The following is a 25,764-nucleotide window of genomic DNA, read 5'->3' as shown; positions in this document are numbered from 1 at the left end:
CTAGAGCTGGGATTTTCCCAAAGAACTGAACTTCAATGGAAGTTGAACACTTAATTCATAAATTTCAAGGGCAAAGGGACCGTTATGATCATTTAGTTTTCCCTCCTGTATAACACATTTCTCTTTGGCGTCATTGAAAATCCCAGGCTAAATTCATTGAGTAAATTATTTCTTGCAATCTATTCATTTGGCTTTGCTTATAATAATGCATATGCTTATTGTTTGAAGTACATTAAACTTGAAATGATTACAGAATCATTAAATATCTTACACTCATCTTCCATATTCCACCTCCATGCATGTATTAAAAATGACCTACATAGTTTTTTTATTAAAGGGTTTGTGCTCTTTTGTTTGTTTCTTTATTTTGTATAACGAAGGGCCAAAGAGGTTCTTGTCCCCTTTAAAATATCTGAAACGGCAAATCTCGCCTTCTCTGCCTTTGCTGGAGGAGGAGGAGGGGGTCTCAGAGTTAAGGTTGTGAAGGAAGGGTTAACCTTTAGTTAAAAGGATTTTGAGTCTTTTATCAAAGTCTTTTTCTCCCCTGTGTTTTCAGGTTTTTGATTTAAACTGATATTAACAATAAGTTTTAAACAATTAGAATGAAAAAATAACTTCCCTTTCTCAGTTGATGAGGTTTCAACCCTTCTAGGTCTCCAATCATCCATCGAGCCTTTCAGGAAAAACAGGAGAGATAGACCTGCCTTCCAAAGTTTTAGCCCTCCTTTATAAAGCACAAAGAAGCAAGGAAAGGCACAAACCAACTATTGTTTTTCCTTTGTAAGTCACCTTTAAGAGTTTGCAAAAATTAGTCAATAGTTGGTGCTGTGAAACCTATAGAAAATATTGGTTTTGAAATAAAGAAAGGTACTTTACACAAAGGGTGAAATCCTTGCCCAACTGAAGTCCATGGCAAACTTGCTGTTTTCTAAGAATTTACTCTGCTATTCAGTTTTAATGTTGCAGCCTGTTTCTGCAATGATTGCCATTGTTAGGGCATTTGGATACTGTGGTGTGAGCACTGTATAAGCTATGTAAATATATCCTTTATTGAAGAGGGTAAATATTAATCAAATTTTCCACTATAAACTGATCAGTAAGAGTTTTATGACTTAATCACTTTTTTTCAAAAGTAGAAATTCTGTACTGGTTGTTTTATTGCTCCTATGTGTTTCATTTGAGCCATTTATTAGAGTTGGGTTTGTTAACCATTTGACAGAAAGTAAATTATACGCTCTACAAGGATATATGAACTTTAATAGCATTTGCTATTATAATGTGTGGTTTCATATTGAATACAGAAACAACTTTACATTAAATTAATTATCCAGGTTGGACAACTCTGCATCCACTCATGAAGGCTGAGTGGTGAGGTGGTGGTCTAGATCCCATGATCCTAGTCCCACTAAAGATAATGGAAAAACTCCCCTTTACTTCATTGTTGTGGAGACCAGAACAGAGTGGTTGGGTCTTAATTCATTAACTTTATCTGTTGTGGTATATACTGTATTTCAAATGCTAAGCTATACAGGAGCTGAAGTACCTCTGGGAACAGCTCAGTGACTCTGAGTCGGAGTTGTTCACTACTAAGCAAGAGGACTGGGGCAGCCCCTCTCCCCCAGTTTGGACTTCAAGGGTGTGAATGCAGTGTGTACTAGCGTGCTGCACTGTAACTCCCCTATGTGGACTCTGCAGGTGTGAATTAAAAGGTACCTTGTTCATGTTACCTTTTAATTCATGCTTGCAGCGTTCACACAGGTAAGTTACAATGCAGTATGCTAGTGTATGCTACAGTTCACACCTACATAGCCTGGACTGCAGGGCCATGTAGACATAGCCTCAGTTCTTCCTGAGGCAGTGGGGACAGGAAGTGTTGTAAACACTAGTGAATGAAAAGGCTGACGTTCATATCATATTTGGGAATATTTTGACTTGGAGAAATGCATAGGCTGGGAAATCCTTGCATGATGTAAAGTAGGAAACACAAGGTGAGTGGATGCTGCACAAAGATACAAATAAGGTTAAGCACTAGTTGTAATCCTCTGCACTGAGGGTATGTCTCATTGGTGCTGGAGGTATAATTTCATCCAGTTAGCATGCTAAAAATAGCAGTGTAACTAAAAATAGTGGTGTGAGAAGTGGAAGGGTCTAACATCTCCAAACATGATCCTGTCTGAAACCCTAGGTATGTACTTGATATGTATATCCTATCACTTGCACCACTGTGGCTACACTTGTATTTTTAACGTGCTAGCTCTATCAGAGCTACTGTGGGTACATTTTTCTGAGCCAGAAGTTATACCCCTAGGGTATGTCTACATTGGAGCTAAGTGGTAACAGGCATCAAGCCTTGTGTGCCTGCTGCATTACCCTCAAGAACACAGGGAATAAAAATAGAGGGCTGAGTGTGTCTCAAGAGACATGGATTTAAGTGGGATCCTTAGCATACAAATGGGGTGCTGAGTTATGTACTACTATTTTGGTTCTAACTCTTTCTACTCAGCAGGAATACAATGGAAGCTGTATAAACCACATATTCATAGATATTAAGGTCAGAAGGGACCATTATGATCATCTAGTCTGAGCTCCTGCACAGTGCAGGCCACAGAATCTCACCCACCCACTCCTGCAATAAACCTCTCACCTATGTCTGAGCTATTGAAGTCCTCAAATCATGGTTTAAAGACTTAAAGGTGCAGAGAATCCTCCAGCAAGTGACCTGTGCCCCATGCTACAGAGGAAGGCGAAAAACCCCCAGGGCCTCTTCCAATCTGCCCTGGAGGAAAATTCCTTCCCTACCCCAAATATGGCGCTCAGCTGAACGCTGAACATATGGTCAAGATTCACCAGCCAGATACACAGGAAAGAATTCTCTGTAGTAACTCTGATCCCACCCCATCTAACATCCCATCACAGGCTATTGGGCCTATTTACCCTGAATAGTTAAAGATCAATTAATTGCCAAAATCATGTTATCCCATCATACCATCTCCTCCATAAATTTATTGAGTTTAATCTTGAAGCCAGATAGGTCTTTTGCCCCCACTGCTTCCCTTGGAAGGCTATTCCAGAACTTCAGTCCTCTGATGATTAGAAACCTTTGTCTAATTTCAAGTCTAAACTTCCTGATGGCCAGTTTATATCCATTTGTTCTTGTGTCCACATTGGTACTGAACTTAAATAATTCCTCTCCCTCTCTGGTATTTATCCCTTTGATATATTTATAGAGAGCAATCAAATCTCCCCTCAACCTTCTTTTGGTTAGGCTAACCAAGCCAAGCTCTTTGAGTCTCCTTTCATAAGACAGGTTTTCCATTCCTCGGATTATCCTTTTCTGTACCTATTCCAGTTTGAATTCATCCTTCTTAAACATGGGAGACCAGAACTGCACACAGCATTCCAGATGAGGTCTCACCAATGCCTTGTAAAAGGGTACTAACACCTCCTTATCTCTACTGGAAATACCTCGCCTGATGTATCCCAAGACCGCATTAGCTTTTTTCATGGCCATATCACATTGGTGGCTCATAGTCATCCTGTGGTCAACCAATAGTCCAAGGTCCTTCTCCTCCTCTGTTACTTGTAATTGATGCTTCCCCTGTTTAGAACTATAATTCTTGTTGTTAATCCCTAAATGCATAACCTTACACTTCTCACTGTTAAATTTCATCTTATTACTATTACTCCAGTTTACAAGGTCATCCAGATCCTCCTGTATGATATCCCAATCCTTCTCTAAATTGGCAGTTCCTCCCAGCTTTATATCATCTGCAAAGTTATTAGCACACTCCCACTTTTTGTGCCAAGGTCAGTAATAAAAAGATTAAATAAGCTTGGTCCCAAAACCGATCCCTGAGGAACTCCACTGGTAACCTCCCTCCAGTCTGACAGTTCGCTTTTCAGTGTGACCCGCTGTAGTCTCCCTTTTAACCAATTCCTTATTCACCTTTCAATGTTCATATTGATCCCCATCTTTTCCAGTTTAACTAATAATTTCCCATATGGCACTGTATCAAACGCCTTACTGAAATCTAGCTAAATTAGATCCACTGTGTTTCCTTTGTCTAAAAAATCTGTTACTTTCTCAAAGAAGGAGATCAGGTTGGTTTGGCACGATCTACCTTTTGTAAAACCATGTTGTATTTTGTCCCATTTATGATTGACCTCAATGTCCTTAACTACTTTCTCGTTCAAAATTTTTTCCTGGACCTTGCATACTACAGATGTCAAACTAACAGGCCTGTAGTTACCTGGATCACTTTTTTTCCCCACAATTCTTCAGTCATACGGTACAACCCCTGAGTTTACAGATTCATTAAAAATTCTTGCTAATGGGCTTCCAATTTCATGTGCCAATTCCTTTAATATTCTTGGATGAAGATTTTCTGAGCCCCCCCCCCGATTTAGTCCCATTAAGCTGTTCGAGTTTCGTTTCTAACTCAGATATGGTAATATCTACCTCCATAGCCTCATTCCCATTTATCATGCTTCCATTATCCCTAAGATCCTCTTTAGCCTTATTAAAGACTGAGGCAAAGTATTTGTTTAGATATTGGGCCATGCCCAGATTATCCTTAACCTCCACTCCATCTTCAGTGTTTAGCAGTCCCACTTCTTCTTTCTTTGTTTTCTTCTTATTTATATGGCTATAGAAGCTTTTACTGTTGGTTTTAATTCCCTTTGCAAGGTCTAGCTCTACTTGACTTTTAGCCTTTCTCACTGTATCCCTACATGTTCTGACCTCAATAAGATGGCTTTCCTTGCTGATCCCTCCCGTCTTCCATTCCCTGTATGCTTTCTGCTTTTTCTTAATCACCTCTCTGAGATGCTTGCTCATCCAGCTTGGTCTACCACTCCTGCCTATGAATTTTCCCCTCTTTCTTGTGATGCAGGCTTCCGATAGCTTCTGCAGCTTTGACTTGAAGTAATCCCAGGCCTCCTCTGCCTTTAGATCCATAAGTTCTTCAGTCCAATCCACTTCCCTAACTAATTTTCTTAATTTTTGAAAGTCAATTCTTTCGAAATCAAAAACCCTAGTTGCAGATTTATTTTGTTTATCCTTCCGTTCAGTTTGAACTGAATTAGCTCATGATCACTTGAACCAAGGTTGTCCCCACAACTATTTCTTCTGTGAGGTCCTCACTACTTACCAAACCCAAATCTAAAATGGCATCCCCTCTAGTCGGTTCAGCACTCTTGATGAAGGAATCCATCAGCTATCGCATCTGGGAAAATCTGAGCCATATTATTATTACTAGCACTTGTCCTCCAGTCTGTATCTGGGAAGTTAAAGTCACACAGTTTCTATTAGTATTACTTCATTAAAGCATTAAAGAGGGCTCTATCCATATCCAGAATCCCATTAATCTGGCTTCCTAATCTGCCCATCGCTTTTACCTTGTGCTGTGCACCTGTGCTGTGCAGGATCAAGTCCTTATAGGTGTCTAAAGCAAACAGGTAATGGTCAAAATAAAGAAGACCAGCAGTGAATCCCAAGAGTAGGCACAGAGGGGAAGGAAACTAAGGTTGGCTCTTTCTCTTTTAATAAGTATCTTTACCTTTATAAGATAGGCAGGGCAGAGAAATTAAGGCTATGCCTTCTCTGCCACAGAGGTGGGTGCTTTAACAGGAGATAACTGTTGTGCATTGTAATCTCACTGTAAAATCCTTGTGGAGACAAGGCACCTGGGGCTTTTACCACAAGGTGGCTTGGCAACGGCAGCACTATGGCCCCTGTTGTTGGTTTACTTCACAGGGAAAACTACAATGCCTTGTTTCCACTAGAGTTTATGCAAGGATAGTAATGTGTTAGTAAACCTGTAGACCCACCTATTTTTAGCTTTGGCTGGGTAGGTCACAGCAGTATCCACATCTTCCTTTTCTTTCTTCCAGCTGCAGGTACCCGTCTGACCCGCGTAGAACGTTTACCTTACAGGAATTATTTAAATGGTGACATTAGAATACAAAACATATAATTTACAGTGGATTTCAGGTAACTGGCTGTGTTGATTGAATGTTATCTCTGCCTATCTCTGATATTTGATGTTCATGTTAAGGGCAGGCTGTACTTACCTAACTGCTCAGAGGTAGCTGCTATGTAAGGAAAAGTCTGAATGTTTTTTAGGTTGCTGTAGAATGATGCTAATAATACTAAAGCAGAATGAAAATAATTGAAACATAGGGCTTGATTGGCACCCTTCAGGCATGTCCCTGTGTTGCTGATGATGTGAAGGCACATCTACCCCTGATGCCAGAAGAGCACATCATCTGCTTCACCCTTCTACAGGGAATAAAGCACTCCTCCCTGTGCATCCATTCCTACTCCTTGGGTCGGTGTGGGGAACCGGAGGAGACAGAGCAAGGTTCCTTTCTCTTTGGTGTGATGATTTCCCCAGGGGAGTAAGGTGGGAGCAGACCCTGTGCTCCTCTGAACATAGGGACTGCACTTCTACTGGCTCCTGTGGCTTGTGCCCCTTCCCACTATGTAAAGGCCCAGAGTTTTGAATTGTTCTGGTTTTATATAGTCAGCTTTATAATATTAGATGGAAAATAATAAATGTTTAAGAAACATTTTCATTTATTGTTGCCCAATGACATTTCTCTTGTTCCTTTAGGAAATCAATACCTGCACAAAACGGCTGACAACGACCTTGTGCTTGTAAATGCTGAGGATCAAACACTCTCAGAAATTCTGAAAAATAGCACATTAGTATGTTTGCTCACATACTATACATCTCAGACTTTGGAGAAAGTACTGCTGCATGTTTCTCTCTCTAATCAATGTGTGATGTTTTTTCTCTTCCCTTTTGTTGATAGGCCACATATGGAGCAACCACAGCTATATTATCTCCTGACCAAAAATTTGCTCTTCTGCAATACAATTATGTGAAGGTACTAGCATGCTTTTTCTTTTTTCATGCCTATTGTATTTTATAGAAGCACTAAGAGAAAAAGAGAGAAGGGAAAGGAAAATTTGAATTCATTTTAAACTTTTGGTTGCTGCAGACGGATATGATAGGCAGGGCCGGTAGCACCACCTATTAAAGTTGTCCAACACTTGCTACTGTAAGACCCGGTTTTCAGTTGCTTATAACTTTGCAAAACTTTACAGTTTTAGCTGAAGTTTTCCATGCCAAGTGTCTGCTTCAGGTTCAGTTCTGAAAAATTTCAGCCAAAATGGTTCGCCCATTTCTAAGAATAAGGTCAGGGAGAAGTCTGTTTTGCCCATGTTTAAAAAAAAAAAAATTCTGATGACCTTTTCTTTCAGAAATGCTAGTACCCCTGTGCTTTGGAGCACGGATTTGAAATTTGGCATGGGTGTTGCCTTTGTGTCAGGAATGTGCCTTTTCCTGTTGCTGTGAAATTGCACCCAAATTTGACCAAGTTATAAGCCTTCGAAAAATTGCAGGTTGTACATGCTTAAGAGACCGCTTAGGTTTTAGCGGCTAAAATATCTGAAGATTCCATTCTTTCGCTCAGAATGCGCGAGCCTCTCGGAGTTCTTCATGTTGATTAGACTGCACATGCGCCATCCCCACAGAGTGACTGAACATGTCACCTCCAGCCCAAGACATCAGGGGTGAAGCTGGACCTTTCCTGTAATGCCTGCTCTAGGTTGGGCTGAGGCTAGGCAGTAGAAATCCGATCAAGGAGCCTATCTCGCCATGCTTTCAGTGACCCCCCTTTCTGATACATCCCTTCATGCTTCAACCACCATTCTAGGGGATATGTGTCCATGCTGATGACTGGTTCTGCTCAATAACAATCCAAAGCAGTGTGGCCCGACGCATGTTCATTTTCATTCTCTGATTCAGATGCCATCAGCAGAAGGCTGATTTTCTTTTTTTGGTGGTTCGGGTTCTGTAGTTTCCTCATTGGAGTGTTGCTCTTTTAAGACTTCTGAAAACATGCTCCACACCTTGTCCCACTCAGATTTTGGAAGGCACTTCAGATTCTTAAACCTGGGTCGAGTGCTGTTGCTATCTTTAGAAATCTCACATTGGTACCTTCTTTGTGTTTTGTCAGATCTGCAGTGAAAGTGGTCTTAAAATGAACAATATGTGCAGGGTCATCATCTGAGACTGCTATAATAGGAAGTATATGACAGCATGCGGGTAAAACAGAGCAGGGGACATACAATTTTCCCCCAAGGAGTTCAGTCACAAATATAATTAACACATTTTTTTTTAATGAGCATCATCAGCATGGAAGCATGTCCTCTGGAAGGGTGGCCGAAGCATGAAGGGGCCTATGAATGTTTAGCATATCTGGCAAGTAAATACCTTGCAATGCTGGCTACAAAAGTGCCATGCAAAAGCCTGTTCTCGCTTTCTGGTGGATAAGAAGAGGGCAGCATTATCTCCTGTAAATGTAAACAAACTTGTTTGTCTTAGTGATTGCCTGAACAAGAAGTAGGACTGAGTGGACATATAGGCTCTGAAGTTTTACATTGTTTGTTTTTGAGGGCAGTTATGCAACAACAAAAATCTACATTTGCAAGTTGCACTTTCACGACAAAGAGATTGCACTACAGTATTTGTATGAGGTCAATTGAAAAATACTATTTTAACATTTTTACAGTGCAAATATTTGTAATAAAAAAATATACACTTTGATTTTAATTACAACACAGACTGCAATATGTTTGAAAATGTAGAAAAACATCCAAAATATTTAATACATTTCTGTTGGTATTCTGCTCTTTAACAGTGCGATTAAACCTGTGATTAATTTTTTTGAGTTAATCGCTTGAGTTAACTGCAGTTAATTGACAGCTCTATTGTTAAGCACTCAGACACTATAATGGTGATCACCTAGAAAATAACATGAAGAAATTAATACTTCTGTCTTCAGAACAGGGTTTGAAGAGAGTGCCATAGATAAGTTTAGATAAATTAAGTGAGTTAGGATAGTTTAGATGTGTTAAGTTTCAGTTATTAGAGTTACGTCCCCTACTGGGAAAAAAATATTTCCTTATCCCTTAGTAAAATTAGTATTAGGTTAGAAAAATGCCTGGTTCACCAGATTTAAAGATGCACAACTTGCAGAGAGGCGATGCCTGTGTCAGGTGGACCCATTGTAACAAACAGAAAGCCAGGGCATGCAGGGATAGAGATCTGAGACTGAAACTCATCTTGATGGAGAACTTAAGTCATTAAGACCAGCCTCCGACCCAGGGACATCTCTCTTCCCGGCATAGGTCACCAGTTTATTCACTGCCAAGGTCCCCGAAGACCAAAAAATCTGGAAAAAAAACCCAGCCATCCTCTTTGCCTCATAGAGAGCAGACCAATATTGCTCTCATCGGTGCTGGCTGTACCACAGCTCAGCACCTGTCACATTCTGGGGACCTCCAGCACTGTCCGCTCGGCGGTTGCCGCTGGAACCCAGCGCTCCAGTGTGGAATCTAAGGGCTCTAAGCTGCTTGTCTCCACCGTGACACCGTCAACAGTGTTAAAGGAGATGACACCAACAATCACCCCTATCTCCAGGCCACAGCCTAATGCTGCTAGCGCAATAGTGCCGACACAGACTGCACTGGCACCAGCTTAGCACACTGCACTCCAGATGCAATTGGCACCTCAGTCTTTGGCACCAAGGCTCTTGGCGCCATGCCACTTTCTTTACCAGAAGGATCTGTTGGTCTCCTCCACCACAGAGTCCCCTCTCTTAGGCACTGATGTCTCACCGGGGTCAGTGGTACCACAGCAACAATTATCTCCGATAGCATCACAGTTATCAAGTGATGATGATGAGGAGGTTGAAGGGATATTCTCCCCTCACCATTCCTCCCCAATCAGGACACCTATGGCAACTGGATCACTATGATCACGGTCCACATATGCGCACAACATGCCACCATGGTACGGTCACCCATGGATGGGACTACCCATGCCCTTCCTTGGTCACTGGCCATAGTTGAATCCCTTGGGGTCTTATAGAAAGCACTACAGCAGGGTAGATACCCAGTCCACATAGGGAGGATACCAGATTCCCCACCTCTACCCTCAGAGACCGTAATGACCAAGACAAGAGATGAACCTATGGCAGAGTAGGAAGAGGACACGGCTCCTGACATCTCTCCAACCAACAACAATTCGTCCACCTCACTGGACAAGGCTATTATGCCTGCATCCCCAATCACCACAGATGACTTTACCCACTTCCAAGATTTATTCAGAAGAGTGACCAATGAGCTCAAAATTGCTCTAGAGGAAGTACTGGAAACTGAGCATCAGCTAACGGATATCTTGCAGACATCTTCCTCCTCAAAGATAGCATTGCCAATCAACGGGGCTATCATGTAGCCCACCAAGACGATACGGCAAACTCTAGCCACCATATCTCCAACCTGCAAAAGGGCGGACAGAAAATATTACGTCCCTTTGAAGGGATCAGAATTTTTATTCACACACCTAGCCCCCAACTTGCTGGTAGTGGAAGCGGCCAACCAGAGGAGCAAACAGCAGCACTTTTGGTCTATGCCCTTTGATAAAGAAAGTAAGAGGTTCGACCTATTCGGCCGCAAAGTACATTCTTCCTCCGTGCTTCAATTCAAAGTAACAAATTACGTGGCACTACTTGCCAAATATGATTACAGAAACTATGGGAAGTTTATGAAAGTTTATGAACTTTATTAATGAGATTATGGAGGAAAAGAGACAATTTAAATTACTGGTCTCCAAAGGACAAAGGATTGCACACATGGCTCTACAGGCCTCACTAGACGTTGCTGACGTGGTCGCCAGGTCCACCACTGTAGCTGTGGTCATGTGACAAGCCTTGTGATTTAACCCCTCAGCATTCCCATGGGAAATACAGAATACAGTCAAAGATCTTCCCTTCAGAGAAAAATTGTTTGCAGCCAAAACCAATGAGGTACTGCACACTATGAAGGACTCGCAGGCAACTCTCCAGTCCCTTGGCATTCATACACCTGCCATGAAAAGGAGACAATACAGTATCAACCATATCGGAGGAATCGATACTCAGCATACACATAGCAACACCAGAGGCTGTATGAACAACTACATAAACAATGACAAAGACAGAGACCACAATGATGCTTTCCTCCAGAACCAGCAGCGTCTCAACCTCCTTCCTGTAAGCAACACATTTGAAGGCTTGGTTGAGGGTCTGGAAAACCACTCCCACATTCCAGTGCTTACACAATCCATCCATCTGTTTGGAGACCATTTGCTCCCATTCCACCTGGAATGGGCTGCCATTACCATGGACAAATGGGCCATGAAAGACATACATACGGGCTACACGATTCCTTTCCTGCCTGTACCCCACCCGCCCCAGCCATCACCACTCTGTCTCTCATCAGGGACCACTCTTGTGAACATTTGATGATGAGTTAGATCATCATCTCCAATTAGGGGTAGTGGAAACTGTTCCCGTGCAACATATGGGGAAGGGGCTTTATTCTCACTACTTTTTAACATAAAAGAAAAATGGAGGATGGTGACCTATCCTTGACCTCAGGCAACTGAACAAGTTCATGAGAAAGCAACTGTTCAAGCTGGTCACCTTAACAACAATAATACCAGCTCTGGAGCAGGGATACTGGTTTTCAGCCCTAGACCTGTAGGATGTTTGTTTTCATGTTATGATACACCCCACCCACAGGTGTTTTCTGAGATTTACTCTGGACTACTCAGAACACTATCTATCAATACAAGGTTTTACCTTTTGGGCCTCTCAACAGTGCCTCATGTTTTCTCAAAGATCCTGTTGGTGATAGTAGTGACCTGAGAAAACAAGAAATAATAATATTCCCTTACCTGGACAACTCTCTCTTGAAGTCACATACTTGATCAGAGGCCATTTGCTCTACCCAAACCCCAATAGATTGCTTCCAGAGTCTCAGTTTACAAATTAACAAAAATAAACCGACAATAGAACCAGTTCAACAGTTAGAATTCATCAGTGCTTATCTCGACTCAGTGGCAGCGAAGGTGACACTTCAACGAGACGGATTCGACATGATAAAGACACTCATATCCACAGTGCGGAACAGTCCACTGGTCACAGCTCATATATGCCTACAACTTTTTGGTCAAATTGCAATGTGCACATTTGTAGTCAAACATACTCGCCTGCACATGCGTTGCCTGCAAAGATGGCTAGCAATCGTCTACAGACCAAACAAAGACAGGTTAAACATATGATTAACAATGTCCCCCAAGGTTAAGGACTCACTGACCTGGTAGACCTAACCACGCAATCTGTGCTTGGGAATCCCATCGACACAAGATTCTCCATCACAGATGATCACAATGGGGACCTCCCTCAGAGGGTGGGGAGCATACATGCAACATCACACAATTCAGGGATTATGGTCCACAGCTGAGACAAGGCTACACATAAACCTGCTAGAATGTCATGCCATCTGCAATGCTGCCTCCACTTCTTACCATTCATAAAGAACCAGAACATAAGAGTAATGACTGACAACATTACTTGCATATGCTGTATAAACAAGCCAAGAGGGAGCCCGATCATGCTCACTATGTACCGAGGCTATGAGACTCGAATTGGTGAATCCAAAAAATACCCACATCTCAGTTTCCTACCTACCTGGATGCCAGAACACCATGGCAGATGAACTCAGCAGACATTTTCCCCAGACCATGAATGGGAATTAAATGACATGATACTGGAATGTGTATGCTGAAAATGGGGCCACCTGCAAATAGATCTATTTGTGAATGCCTGCAACATCAAGTGTCTGAGATTCTGCTCCAGAGCAGGTCTGGGAAGGCGATCAATGGGGGACGCATTTCTAATCACGTGGAACACAGACCTCTTCTATGCATTCCCACCAATACCTTTACTTCTACCCAGAGTAATTCGGTAGAAGGACAGACAAAGCCAGAGTCATCCTAATAGCCCACACATGGCCAAGACAACGTATTTGAAGCTATGATGCACACCAGAGGCGTTAGATGAGCACTAGCTTTCTACTCGGACAGAACCAAGTCATTTAGAGTTTGACCAAAACTATTCATATCCATGGCAGAATGGTCTAAGGGTACCGCCATATCCAATCAGACGCTCTCTAAATGGACCTCTGTATCCATTCACCTCTGCTATCAATTAAAAAGCACTCAACCTCCAGTGGGGACCAAGATGCGCTCTACTAGATCCATATTCGCGTCAGTAGCATTTCTAAACAATGTTCCCCTTATAGACATGTACAAAGAACACACCTTGGCCAAACGTTATGCAGTCACACAAGGCGGATATTTGGCTCGGTCGAGCTGTATTATCATCACTTATCCTATCAACTCCGAAGCCCCTACCTTGCTAGGAGGGCACTGCTATTCAGCCACCTGGAGTGGAGCACCCACAGTGACATCTCTCAAACAAGAAGAAAAGGTTATTCACCTTGCGCAGTAACTGAGGGTCTTTGAGATGTGTCCCCCTGTGGGTGCTTCGCTACCCTCCCTCCTCCCCTATACTTGGAGTTTAAAACAGACTCTGCGGTAGAGAAGGAACTGAGGAGTCTGGGTTGTGTGTGTGCTAGATGAAGCACCAACGGCGTGTGAGTCAGGCACTGGACAACCCATACGGGCACTGCTGCAAATCTCTCCGAGCAAGGGTCATTGCCTGGAGTGGAGCACCCACGGGGACACACATCTTGAAGAACCGCAGTTACTGCACAAGGTGAGTAACCTTCTCTTGCACAGGCAGCCCGAGTTCTGACATTTCCTAAATTTTGAGTGCTTAGTTTTGCAACACTAATGATATTTCTTTAATGTAAGGTAGCGGGGGTGTGTGTGTGTGTGTGTGTGTGTGTGTGACAGATTTTCAGCTTTGCCAGCAGAAGCTGGACACAGAAGGTGAGGGAGCCATTCTTTGCCCCTACCCTGGCATGGATTAGAACAGCGATTTTGCACTCTCTGATTATGGTTCCTGAAGGAATATATGTCAGTTTGTGATGGATGGAATGCATTTCTCTCCAGTCAGTCTCCCTGCCAACCTCTTCTGCATCACCTAAAATGTCCCTACACTAGTTCTATGCCTCTGAGAACTCCCCCACACTGTGGGCTTCCTCTGCAGGAAGCTTATGGGAAGGTTTCACCTGAGCAGCACCAAGGGAACATATTGGGGTGGAGAATCTGTCCCATAATGTGTGTGCTGGCTGACAAAAAAAAAAAAATTTAAAGACATGCCTGTATTCTGAAGGAATCAGTGAGTGATAACTTACACAGTATGCAAATAGTAGATGATTTTCTCACAGAGCTCTTTCCACATGGTCTGAATTTTTGAACAATGAATGTCTTCTATAGAGTACAAACTGCAAATCTCTGCAAACAATCATCTGTTCTTACACTTTTATGACTATGACTCAATACTTAAAAAACTTTCATGTGAGGAAAAATACATTAACCAGACATGAACTATCTTGCTAGGGATTTTACTTCTCTGGTATTCTTAAACACATGAAAATCCAGCCAATTATTCAATGCAGTTTTCATTTTACCAGAATCCTGTATTTCTATGCTTCCTTTTCAGTTTTACATTAAAATTTAACTTTTCACTATTTTTTTTCTGCAGTATTAACCGTCATAACATGCCTTATTACTTAGTAATCACATTAGAAATACCATATATTCATGATTTATTGGTGTGTGCTGTTTTTGTTTTCTGTTGTCATAAAAGTTAATTTCTGTGTACCAGAATCTAGTCTTTAAATTCTTGTATAATAGGGCCATTGAAAGGTATGCATCATATTAACCTTTACAATTCTGGCAGTTCCCAGAGTGGCGATGAAATGAATGTTTAGCTCATATTAGAGTTAGGTCTGAAGCATGAAAATAGGATGCAGTTTTCAAACCACCTTTTCCCCGCAAATTTCAGTGGTCTTTGGATACAGGGTTTTTCTTCGGGACCTATCTCTGCTTAGTACTGTATATGTTTTAATAATATCTGCTCAGCATTCATTTGATTATAGCTCTGTTAGTTTAGTCTGGTAATCTGATTTATCCATTGATCTAATGAGCATTTTTATGCTACCTATCACTGTAGAATTTAATCACTTCAAATGGATCACAGAGATACAGTGAAATCGGTCCTGAAGACATTAGAAAATGCCAGAATTGTGAGGGTTGACATGATGCAAAACTCTCAGTGGTTTAGGATTAAAAGTGGTAAAGGATTAAAAGATGAGCTTCTGGAATAGAGAAATTAGGGGTTTTTTTTGTTATAAAAGTGAACACAAATCAATAAATCATGAGGACAGGAACATCTATTATATAATAGCCATTTGGCCAGTAAGCACCAAGACATGCGAGTAGGTAAAGTTAGAAAAAACCTTTTGACTGAATGAGAACTCATAAAGAGTAAATTATTGAATAGTCTGCTGCTATAGAACAATTATTAAACATCATAGAGTGTATTGTAGCATATTGATTTTATAAATAGCTACTGTTTTCTTTTGTTTTACTGGAAAAATCATATAACCATAAATGCATTATTTAATAGCAGCGATGGATGGAGCATAAGAACTGTCATGCTGGATCAGACCTATTGGCCACCTACTTTGATATCCTGCCAGACAGGATCCCTGTGTAGGGTAAGGGAATAGGATGGTACATGGGGATCCCAGATAGGATCCCTTGAGCCCCATATACCATCCTATTCCCTCACCCTATTCAGACACCCCCACTGGAACTATATGAAGCTAGATCTTTGCAGACTGCAACCGGCAGAAGTGAGGGTTGGGATGGATTTCTATGAAAATCTAGGTGGGAAATATAACAGCTTGGAACTGTTACCTCTTCGTCGTTGAACTGCTACACAACTCATTCCTGGGAGCAGATGGATCATGAAACAGCTGAATGCTTAGTGAAGTAGCATGGCATTGAAGGATGAGTGCCAGAGAAACAACAGAGGTACCAGTCAGACAGTGGGAGGGAACTCAGGGAAGCTGCAGGGCTGCTCCAGTCTCTGCATTGAAGACTTGCTTCAGTTTTGCTACAGACCTCTAGTGATGGAAGCGATCATGCCTTGCCTAAACTGCAGTTCCCTAGATCTCGATCTCTCTCTCTCTCTCTCTCTGATCTTAATCAACGGTCATCACTTTAGTATCTGGGCAACTCCCATCAGAGAGGATAGTTTAAGGAAAGCTCAAGATGAAGCTTGCAGAATTTTCTTTCAACAGCCTCTCCTGCCTTTTCCGTGAGTGAGGACAGTCTGGCCCATTGGTAGTCACCAGTGCCAGTTGGTTGTGTTCACCCCTCCCAAATGGGAGTCTGAGGAGGTGTCAGATATTATTGCCAGTAACTCATAACACATTCACAGGACTCCTAAAGTCAGTCATGGTGATCTAGTTTCTCAATATAAAAATGATTCTCTTGCAGCTCTGGAGGCATTCATACATGGCTTCATACCACATCTATGATTTAAATACAAGGTTAGTAGCTATTACAGAAAATGCGTATAGTATGAAGCCACTTGTCAATGAAATGACATTCCACTGATTTGTCTTTCTTATACTCTTTTTTTTTTTTTGTTTTCCCCTAGTTCCTTAGTAACTGAGAATCTACTGCCTAATGATACCCAGTACATATCCTGGTCACCTGTTGGTCACAAACTGGTTAGTAAATATAAGTGTAATGAAATTTCTGCTGTGCATTTCCAATACCACTGTCACACTATCTGAAGTGGCTCATGACCATGAGAGCCTATCTCAGGGCAGACTCAAAAGCAGGGCAGATACTCCAAACTTGTGATATGTTCTATAATTTAGATTTCACCAAGCCAGCAACAAATGTGAACTCCTGAAGTATTACAGTAGTCTGATAATGGAGTCACAGACAGTCCCCGTAGACACACCAGTCTATTTTGTCACCCAGGCAAGCTGGACAATGTGATAGATTGTCACTTATACCAAAAATGAAAACACATTCAGGTTACACCCAGTCCTCATACACCAGTCATCCACCCACGTCAATTTGCATCCTAGATCTCACACCAAAGACAACACTGGTAGCCAATTCTATTGTACACTAACTAACTAGGAAAAAGAAATGAGAGTGAGAGAGAGGATAAGCCAGTAATATATATACAGATGAGTTGCAATCAGGGGTGAAAGTAACTTAAAGGATTTACCGGTACTCTGGAGTCCTTAGAAGGGGCGGGGCCTTTACATCCCCGGGCCCTTTAAATCTTGATTTAAAGGGCCCCAGGCTGGGACTGTGGTAACAGCAGCTGGGAGCCCCGGGCCCTTTAAATCACCCCGGAGTTACCAGCTGCAGAGGTGGCTGGGGGCCCCGGGGCTCAGGGGTGATTTAAAAGGCCCGGGCCTCCAACTGCCGCTACTGCAGCGGAGCCCTAGGCCCTTTAAATCACTGCTGGAGCCCCACTGCTGCTACCCCAGGGCTCCAGCAGCGGGGCTTGGGTGGCTATTTAAAGGACTCCAGAGGGTAGCGGGAGCCCTGGGTCTTTTAAATCGCCACCCGAGCCCCGCTGCTGGAGCCCCGGGTAGCAGTGGCCGCCGGGGGGCTCCGGCGGTAATTTAAAGGGCCAGGGGCTCCCAGGTGCCGCTACCGCAGCACGCGCCGGGCCCTTTAGGTTGCCACCTCGACTCCCGGGACTCCAGGAGCAGGGCTCGGATGGCAATTTAAAGAGTCCGGGGCTCCGGTTGCTGCTACCGCCCCAGGTCCTTTAAATTTTCCCCAGAGCTTGCCGGAGCCCTGAGGTAGCAGCGGCGGGGCTCTGGTGGCTATTTAAAGGGTCAGGGTTGGTAGCTGCGTGTGCTGCAGTGTGCCGTACTGGGGCGGATTGGCTTCCCCAGGTGGCAATTTAAAGGGCCTGGGGCTCCCAGCAGTGCCCCGGGCCCTTTAAATTGCCTCATGAGCCCTGGGGAAGTGGTGGCGGGGCTCGTGCGGCAATTTAAAGGGCCGGGGCGCTGCTGGGAGCCCCAGGCCCTTTAAATTGTCACCTGGGGAAGCCGATCCGCCCCAGTACAGCACATGGGCTCTTGCCAGTACACCATACTGGAGCATACCGACTTACTTTCACCTCTGGTTGCAGTCTATAATTTGAAATGGTAAGAGAGAGATAGTAATCTACCGGTTTCCCAAAAGTCTCTCAGGGCTATCTATAGTAACTATGGGGATCTCTGTCTTTTTGTTCAGTTATTCAGCCCTGTTGGAATCCAAACAGTTCAGAGGTGAAGAATTTTTCCCTGTGTCCATACTTGCAGTTTCTTCTCACAGAAAGCTAGCTGACAGGGTCACTACCCATGTGGGTTTTTTCTTTGATGATGGAGAGTGTGGAATTCATTTAGTCTTTGATCTCCAATCATCACACATAAAGACCACTTGCTTTGAAATTAGTATTTTTCTGTTAAAGTTCTTCATTTGCATTCCACAAGGCTTCTTTCTCCTTGGAGGGGTTATTTAGTTACAGGGGTATACACAATGTAAATGTTTGCTATTACATTATAAGAAGATACAGATAAGAGAAAACAAAGCATGCAGCATCCCATTTGTTTTTGTGAAGTTTAAACACTAACTACGTTCTAATACATTTAACAATCATTTTGATCTACATAAATACACAAGTTAATTGGCCTGGCTTCCAGTTCCGCTTTTGTAAGCGTTCAGGGAGGCCTGGGGCTTTGGCATGAGTTAGCATCTAGTCTTCACAACCACAGTATGGATATCATCATAGAGGGGTGATGCCCACATTTTAGCACTGATTTGTGATGATGGTGTTTTTCCACTGCTGGAGGAAAAGCCCAAATAGTTCTTTTAAAGTTCCTATTGCTGTTGAAAGCATTGCAATGCCCTCGTGATTTTTCTGAGCAATATTTCTGTAAATAGTGGAGGTTTTGGGCCCATCTATACAGTTACATAGAAGACCTTGCTACAAAACAGCAGAAAATAATACCCCACTCCAGCAATATTACTTGCCAATGAATTGTGTGCTTTCTCAGGGTCAAATTCTCATCCTCTGAGTAAAGCCTGAGTAAATGATCTTTAATTGGAGATGGGAGCTATACAAGTGTTAGGGGCACAGAATCCTCCCTGACCCCAAATCAAAACACAGAATGTAAAGCCATTGTCCAAAGACTGCAGCTACTGTCCGCAGCCTCTAAGCTGTCATAGCAGCTGTGGTCTATAATGAATTCCTTCCCGGAGTGTTGGTCTGTGGATTCCCTACCCTGTACTGGAGATACTTGCTCCCATGACAAGCTACCCAGAAAATACCCAGCCTTTGTGCATTCTTGTTCGCTGTGTCATGGGCCTAGAGATGCTGAATAGGGTTTTGCACATCTTACTTTATACAGAGCTCCTGAAAAACTACAGGGGTTGTGCCTGCTGTAAAAAGTTGTCAAAGGAGTGCATCATCCTTACAAACCTTACATGATAACTAAGATCCTTGCCAATGTTTTATCAAAGAGCTTATAGTTTCCATTGTCAGACAGGTGAAATAAAACACAACTACTAAAGAAAGAAAATAAATCCGCATCTAGAGACAATATTAATAATAGGGCTTTAAAAACTTAATACAGATCAATACACGGGAGACTGTGTAGCTGAGTGAATAGAATACTGTACTACAACTCGGGACATCTGCATTCTACTCCTGGCTTGGCCGGCTGGGTGACCTTGAGCAATTCACTTTACCTCATCTGTAAAATGGAAGATGATACTGACCTCCTTTGTAAAGCAGTTTGAGATCAATAAATGGAAAGTGCTATAGATGCACTTATCTCTTGATTATTAGCAACACTTGATGATTTTTTTCCCCCAGGTCTCTGTTCCTGACTACAGGCCAGATCTCACTACTCCAGTGTTTTCTGTTACTAATTAATTTATTAAGTGCCTGCATTGTATTTGGTGAAACATAACTGTCGAAGGCAGTCCCTGCCATCTGAAAGAGCAACAAATAAGACAGTGGGAAGGGAATAGGAAGGAACTCTGTGACTTGTTCTAGCATTGCATTTGAACAGTAACTATTGTAATAACTAAGTTTTTGAGGTTTTATTTACAGGCTTATGTTTGGAATAATAACATTTACATAAAAGAATCACCAGGTATGTTGAGTGTGCAGATCACCACAAATGGAGAAGAAAATAAAATTTTTAATGGAATAGCTGACTGGGTATATGAAGGTAATTACCTACATATTTTATCTTACAAGAAAATGTAGAAACTTATTTGCTAGTCTGTTTAAAATATGTAATAATAAGTACATGGAGGAAAGAGAGCATCTTCAATGGTATCACCACCTAGCTTATATTGTATAGAACTTGTCAGCCACAGAAATCAAAATGCTTTAAAAAGGAAAGTGGGTATCATGATATCCGTTTTGCAAATGGGGAAATAGAGGCACAAGGATGTGAAATGACTTGATTAAGGTCACATGGCAGGTCAGTGGTATATCGAGGCATAGAACCCTGGTCTTGTGCTTTCGAGGCCAGTGCATTATCCTTTGGACCAGGCTAACATGGAGGCAGTGTTGCCTAGTGGATAAAGCACCAGACTGGGAATAGGACCTTATGATTCTATTTCCAGATCTGCCATTGGACTACTGGGTGATCTTGGTCAAGTCACTTCCCTGCTCTGTGCTTCAGTTTCTCCATCTGCAAAATGGAAGCAAAGCACTTTGACAACTATGGATGAAAAGTTCTATAAAAAAACTCTGTATTCTTGTAAATGAAAAACCTACTTGTTAAAATATAGTAATTTAATTAATGCAGTGTTTTCCAAAATATTTTGCTTGCTCTGCAAAGACCTGTGAATTGTTCCCATAGTCTCGGCTTTCATTTAAAAAAAATCAATCTCTATCCATTATCCTTATGAAGAGAATCTTCAAAACGTGAATGTAATCAATGCAGAGACAACTGCCTGAATTTGTAGAAAGCCTGAAATAATAGCTGTGAAGTGTGAACTTTCCCTTCTCTTCAGTGAGTACTGACTCATATGCATGCCAAGGATACTTAAAATGTCAACATTGTTGACTGTTTTGCTGTTAATCAAAGAGTGTTGGAAAGGAGAGGAATTCTGTTTTGAAGATTTACTCCAGTGTTCTGCAAGATGTAGGTGGAGTAGGTTTGAAGGATAAATTGGGAGATCATGGAAGATTTATAAATTAAGGTGTGTAGGCCTTTCACACCACATGAGGTTACAAGGGGGCACAGCTGGTTTCATTTTCCTTAAGTGGAGCTTGGCTTTCAAAAGTTTGGGAAATACTGTATTAATAGTTTAGCATTTAGTGAGGCCACATGTGCTTGGTTTTAGTTATGGCCATTCCATTCACTGGCAGTCTGGATATACTGGGCCAAATTCTACCCTGTGCAATTCCATTAAAGTCCAACCAGTGAGGTCCATGATCGTAAATCTCTGCAGAATTCATATTTGTGTTCTGTGTGCATAGGAACATATGCCAGATTTTTAAATGTCTGGCTTTACCTTCCACTCTTAGATTTGGCAATAGATCTGCTTTACTTCCAGATAAGTTGGTTATAAGATTCAAAGCTAATCTGGGAATTTTATACATCATAAAGTGATAAAGGTTTTATGTTATTTTAAAATTCATTTATTTTGTAAGGGGAGTGTGTGATAGATGTCAGGACTAGCACCCAGTACAGATTTTTTTTTTATTATTGCAGCCAGATTCAGGAAGTATAACTATAAAAGGCTATGTGTTGTAAGCATTCACTTACTATGTCATTCTAGAACCCAGGCAAAAGACAAATAGTCTGTACTTCAGTAGCTGAACTTCAGCATAAATCTGTGCAAAGCAAATTAGAACAATAATTCAGATGCAGAAGCCAATTTAGCAGCTATTACTTCAAAAGAACGCCTTTGGATCTCTTTCAGAGGAAATGTTTGGCACCCATTCTGCTCTGTGGTGGTCTCCAAATGCCAGGTTTTTAGCATATGCAGAGTTTAATGATACAGAAGTTCCTGTTATGGAGTATTCCTTTTATGCAGAAGACACGCTGCAGTATCCAAAGACCATTAGACTCCCATATCCCAAGGTCTGTGTTATTTATTAAACATGGTTGTTCAGCTATTCTCTTAATCATTTAATCACTTCCTGCTAATGAAAATATTGTCTGTCTCTCCTCAACAGCTTGCTGTGATTACTTTTACTGAAGTCAACAGCATCTGGCAATGTTAATGTATTTTTATTATCTTCAGAGGGAAAAAGTCTGATTTAAGGTTTTATTTCTCCAGAACCACTGAAGGGATGACAAGCAGTCTTGGAGATAGTGAGGCATGCTGTTATCTGGCACTATGCATAAGGGTGTTGCATGGGCTTTAATTTCATAGAATTTTCTCCTGCAGGCCACGGAACCTTTCCAGAGCTACAGCCATAGCCCCTAGGCTGATGTGTGCCTTCCATAGAGGAAGGAGAGATAATATTGGTTAGTGTGTTTCATAGTCACAGATTCACTGTCCACACCTATGCCCTTCTATCCTTGATACCATTGGTGGAGCTCTCAGAGCGCATTGCTTCCTTCCACCAGTTCCACTGCCAAATGGCCACTTTATGCCTACAACGTAAGGAGAATTTGTCCCTTAGGTAGCAGAGTGAATGGAGGAAACTGAATGAAGGATAGCAAGGTGTAATGAATCAGAGAAGCACATACACAGAAGAAAAGCCGGTTGGTGATGTTGACACAGGTCCAGCTGGTAACAGCAGGATAGTTGACTAACAGCATCAGGGATCCCAACTTGAATATGGTTTCAGAGTAGCAGCCGTGTTAGTCTGTATTCGCAAAAAGAAAAGGAGTACTGGTGGCACCTTAGAGACTAACAAATTTATTAGAGCATAAGCTTTCGTGAGCTACAGCTCACTTCATCGGATGCATTTGGTGGAAAAAACAGAGGAGAGATTTATATACACACACACAGAGAACATGAAACAATGGGTTTATCATACACACTGTAAGGAGAGTGATCACTTAAGATAAGCCATCACCAGCAGCAGGGGGGGGAAAGGAGGAAAACCTTTCATGGTGACAAGCAAGGTAGGCTAATTCCAGCAGTTAACAAGAATATCAGAGGAACAGTGGGGAGTGGGGTGGGAGGGAGAAATACCATGGGGAAATAGTTTTACTTTGTGTAATGACTCATCCATTCCCAGTCTCTATTCAAGCCTAAGTTAATTGTATCCAGTTTGCAAATTAATTCCAATTCAGCAGTCTCTCGTTGGAGTCTGTTTTTGAAGCTTTTTTGTTGAAGGATAGCCACTCTTAGGTCTGTGATCGAGTGACCAGAGAGATTGAAGTGTTCTCCAACTGGTTTTTGAATGTTATAATTCTTGACGTCTGATTTGTGCCCATTCATTCTTTTACATAGAGACTGTCCAGTTTGGCCAATGTACATGGCAGAGGGGCATTGCTGGCACATGATGGCATATATCACATTGGTAGATGCGCAGGTGAACGAGCCTCTGATAGTGTGGCTGATGTGATTAGGCCCTATGATGGTATCCCCTGAATAGATATGTGGACAGAGTTGGCAACGGGCTTTGTTGCAAGGATAGGTTCCTGGGTTAGTGGTTCTGTTGTGTGGTGTGTGGTTGCTGGTGAGTATTTGCTTCAGATTGGGGGGCTGTCTGTAAGCAAGGACTGGTCTGTCTCCCAAGATCTGTGAGAGTGATGGCTCGTCCTTCAGGATAGGTTGTAGATCCTTGATGATGCGTTGGAGAGGTTTTAGTTGGGGGCTGAAGATGATGGCTAGTGGCGTTCTGTTGTTTTCTTTGTTGGGCCTGTCCTGTAGTAGGTGACTTCTGGGTACTCTTCTGGCTCTGTCAATGTGTTTCTTCACTTCAGCAGGTGGGTATTGTAGTTGTAGGAATGCACGATAGAGATCTTGTAGGTGTTTGTCTCTGTCTGAGGGGTTGGAGCAAATGCGGTTATATCGTAGCGCTTGGCTGTAGACAATGGATCGAGTGGTATGATCTGGATGAAAGCTAGAGGCATGTAGGTAGGAATAGCGGTCAGTAGGTTTCCGATATAGGGTGGTGGTTATGTGACCATTGCTTATTAGCACCGTAGTGTCCAGGAAGTGGATCTCTTGTGTGGACTGGTCCAGGCTGAGGTTGATGGTGGGATGGAAATTGTTGAAATCATGGTGGAATTCCTCAAGAGCTTCTTTTCCATGGGTCCAGATGATGAAGATGTCATCAATGTAGCGCAAGTAGAGTAGGGGCATTAGGGGACGAGAGCTGAGGAAGCGTTGTTCTAAGTCAGCCATAAAAATGTTGGCATACTGTGGGGCCATGCGGGTATCCATCGCAGTGCCGCTGATTTGAAGGTATACATTGTCCCCAAATGTGAAATAGTTATGGGTCAGGACAAAGTCACAAAGTTCAGCCACCAGGTTAGCCGTGACAGTATCGGGGATACTGTTCCTGACGGCTCGTAGTCCATCTTTGTGTGGAATGTTGGTGTAGAGGGCTTCTACATCCATAGTGGCTAGGATGGTGTTTTTAGGAAGATCACCAATGGACTGTAGTTTCCTCAGGAAATCGGTGGTGTCTCGAAGATAGCTGGGAGTGCTGGTAACGAAGGGCCTGAGGAGGTATGCCAACATTTTTATGGCTGACTTAGAACAACGCTTCCTCAGCTCTCGTCCCCTAATGCCCCTACTCTACCTCTCCAACGCATCATCAAGAATCTACAACCTATCCTGAAGGACGAGCCATCACTCTCACAGATCTTGGGAGACAGACCAGTCCTTGCTTACAGACAGCCCCCAATCTGAAGCAAATACTCACCAGCAACCACACAACAGAACCACTAACCCAGGAACCTATCCTTGCAACAAAGCCCGTTGCCAACTCTGTCCACATATCTATTCAGGAGATACCATCATAGGGCCTAATCACATCAGCCACACTATCAGAGGCTTGTTCACCTGCGCATCTACCAATGTGATATATGCCATCATGTGCCAGCAATGCCCCTCTGCCATGTACATTGGCCAAACTGGACAGTCTCTACGTAAAAGAATGAATGGACACAAATCAGACGTCAAGAATTATAACATTCAAAAACCAGTTGGAGAACACTTCAATCTCTCTGGTCACTCGATCACAGACCTAAGAGTGGCTATCCTTCAACAAAAAAGCTTCAAAAACAGACTCCAACGAGAGACTGCTGAATTGGAATTAATTTGCAAACTGGATACAATTAACTTAGGCTTGAATAGAGACTGGGAATGGATGAGTCATTACACAAAGTAAAACTATTTCCCCATGGTATTTCTCCCTCCCACCCCACCCCTCACTGTTCCTCTGATATTCTTGTTAACTGCTGGAATTAGCCTACCTTGCTTGTCACCGTGAAAGGTTTTCCTCCTTTCCCCCCCCTGCTGCTGGTGATGGCTTATCTTAAGTGATCACTCTCCTTACAGTGTGTATGATAAACCCATTGTTTCATGTTCTCTGTGTGTGTGTATATAAATCTCTCCTCTGTTTTTTCTACCAAATGCATCCGATGAAGTGAGCTGTAGCTCACGAAAGCTTATGCTCTAATAAATTTGTTAGTCTCTAAGGTGCCACCAGTACTCCTTTTCTTTTTGCAACTTGAATATGGCCATTACTAAGCTAAACTCAGCAGCTGTGGAGTAAGGTTTGCACTTTCAGTCCACAAATCTCAAAGAAAATGTTTCTGACTGGGAAGCCAGGGAGAGGAAGAGAGGTGTGAGAATCAGGGACATTTCAGTGGTACCATAAAAAGCACCATCTCCAGGGAAATCATTGTGTCATGTTTTGGGATGT

General features: G+C 42.4%; 1 protein-coding gene across 1 annotated transcript in view; it reads left to right on the top strand.

Moving 5' to 3' along the window:
* DPP4 (dipeptidyl peptidase 4) overlaps positions 1 to 25,764 on the top strand; it is a 75,656-nt gene that overhangs the window by 4,074 nt on the left and 45,818 nt on the right. Inside the window, 10 exon segments of the mRNA XM_043505197.1 lie at positions 5,893 to 5,901; positions 5,904 to 5,938; positions 5,940 to 5,960; positions 5,962 to 5,992; positions 6,615 to 6,709; positions 6,817 to 6,891; positions 16,374 to 16,426; positions 16,537 to 16,609; positions 20,017 to 20,137; positions 21,849 to 22,009. Of these exon segments, the coding sequence (XP_043361132.1) occupies positions 5,893 to 5,901; positions 5,904 to 5,938; positions 5,940 to 5,960; positions 5,962 to 5,992; positions 6,615 to 6,709; positions 6,817 to 6,891; positions 16,374 to 16,426; positions 16,537 to 16,609; positions 20,017 to 20,137; positions 21,849 to 22,009 (674 nt within the window).

The sequence above is a fragment of the Dermochelys coriacea genome, chromosome 11, assembly GCF_009764565.3.
Source record: "Dermochelys coriacea isolate rDerCor1 chromosome 11, rDerCor1.pri.v4, whole genome shotgun sequence".
NCBI classification, from domain to species: domain Eukaryota; kingdom Metazoa; phylum Chordata; order Testudines; family Dermochelyidae; genus Dermochelys; species Dermochelys coriacea.
This window is presented reverse-complemented; position numbering and strand designations above follow the sequence as displayed.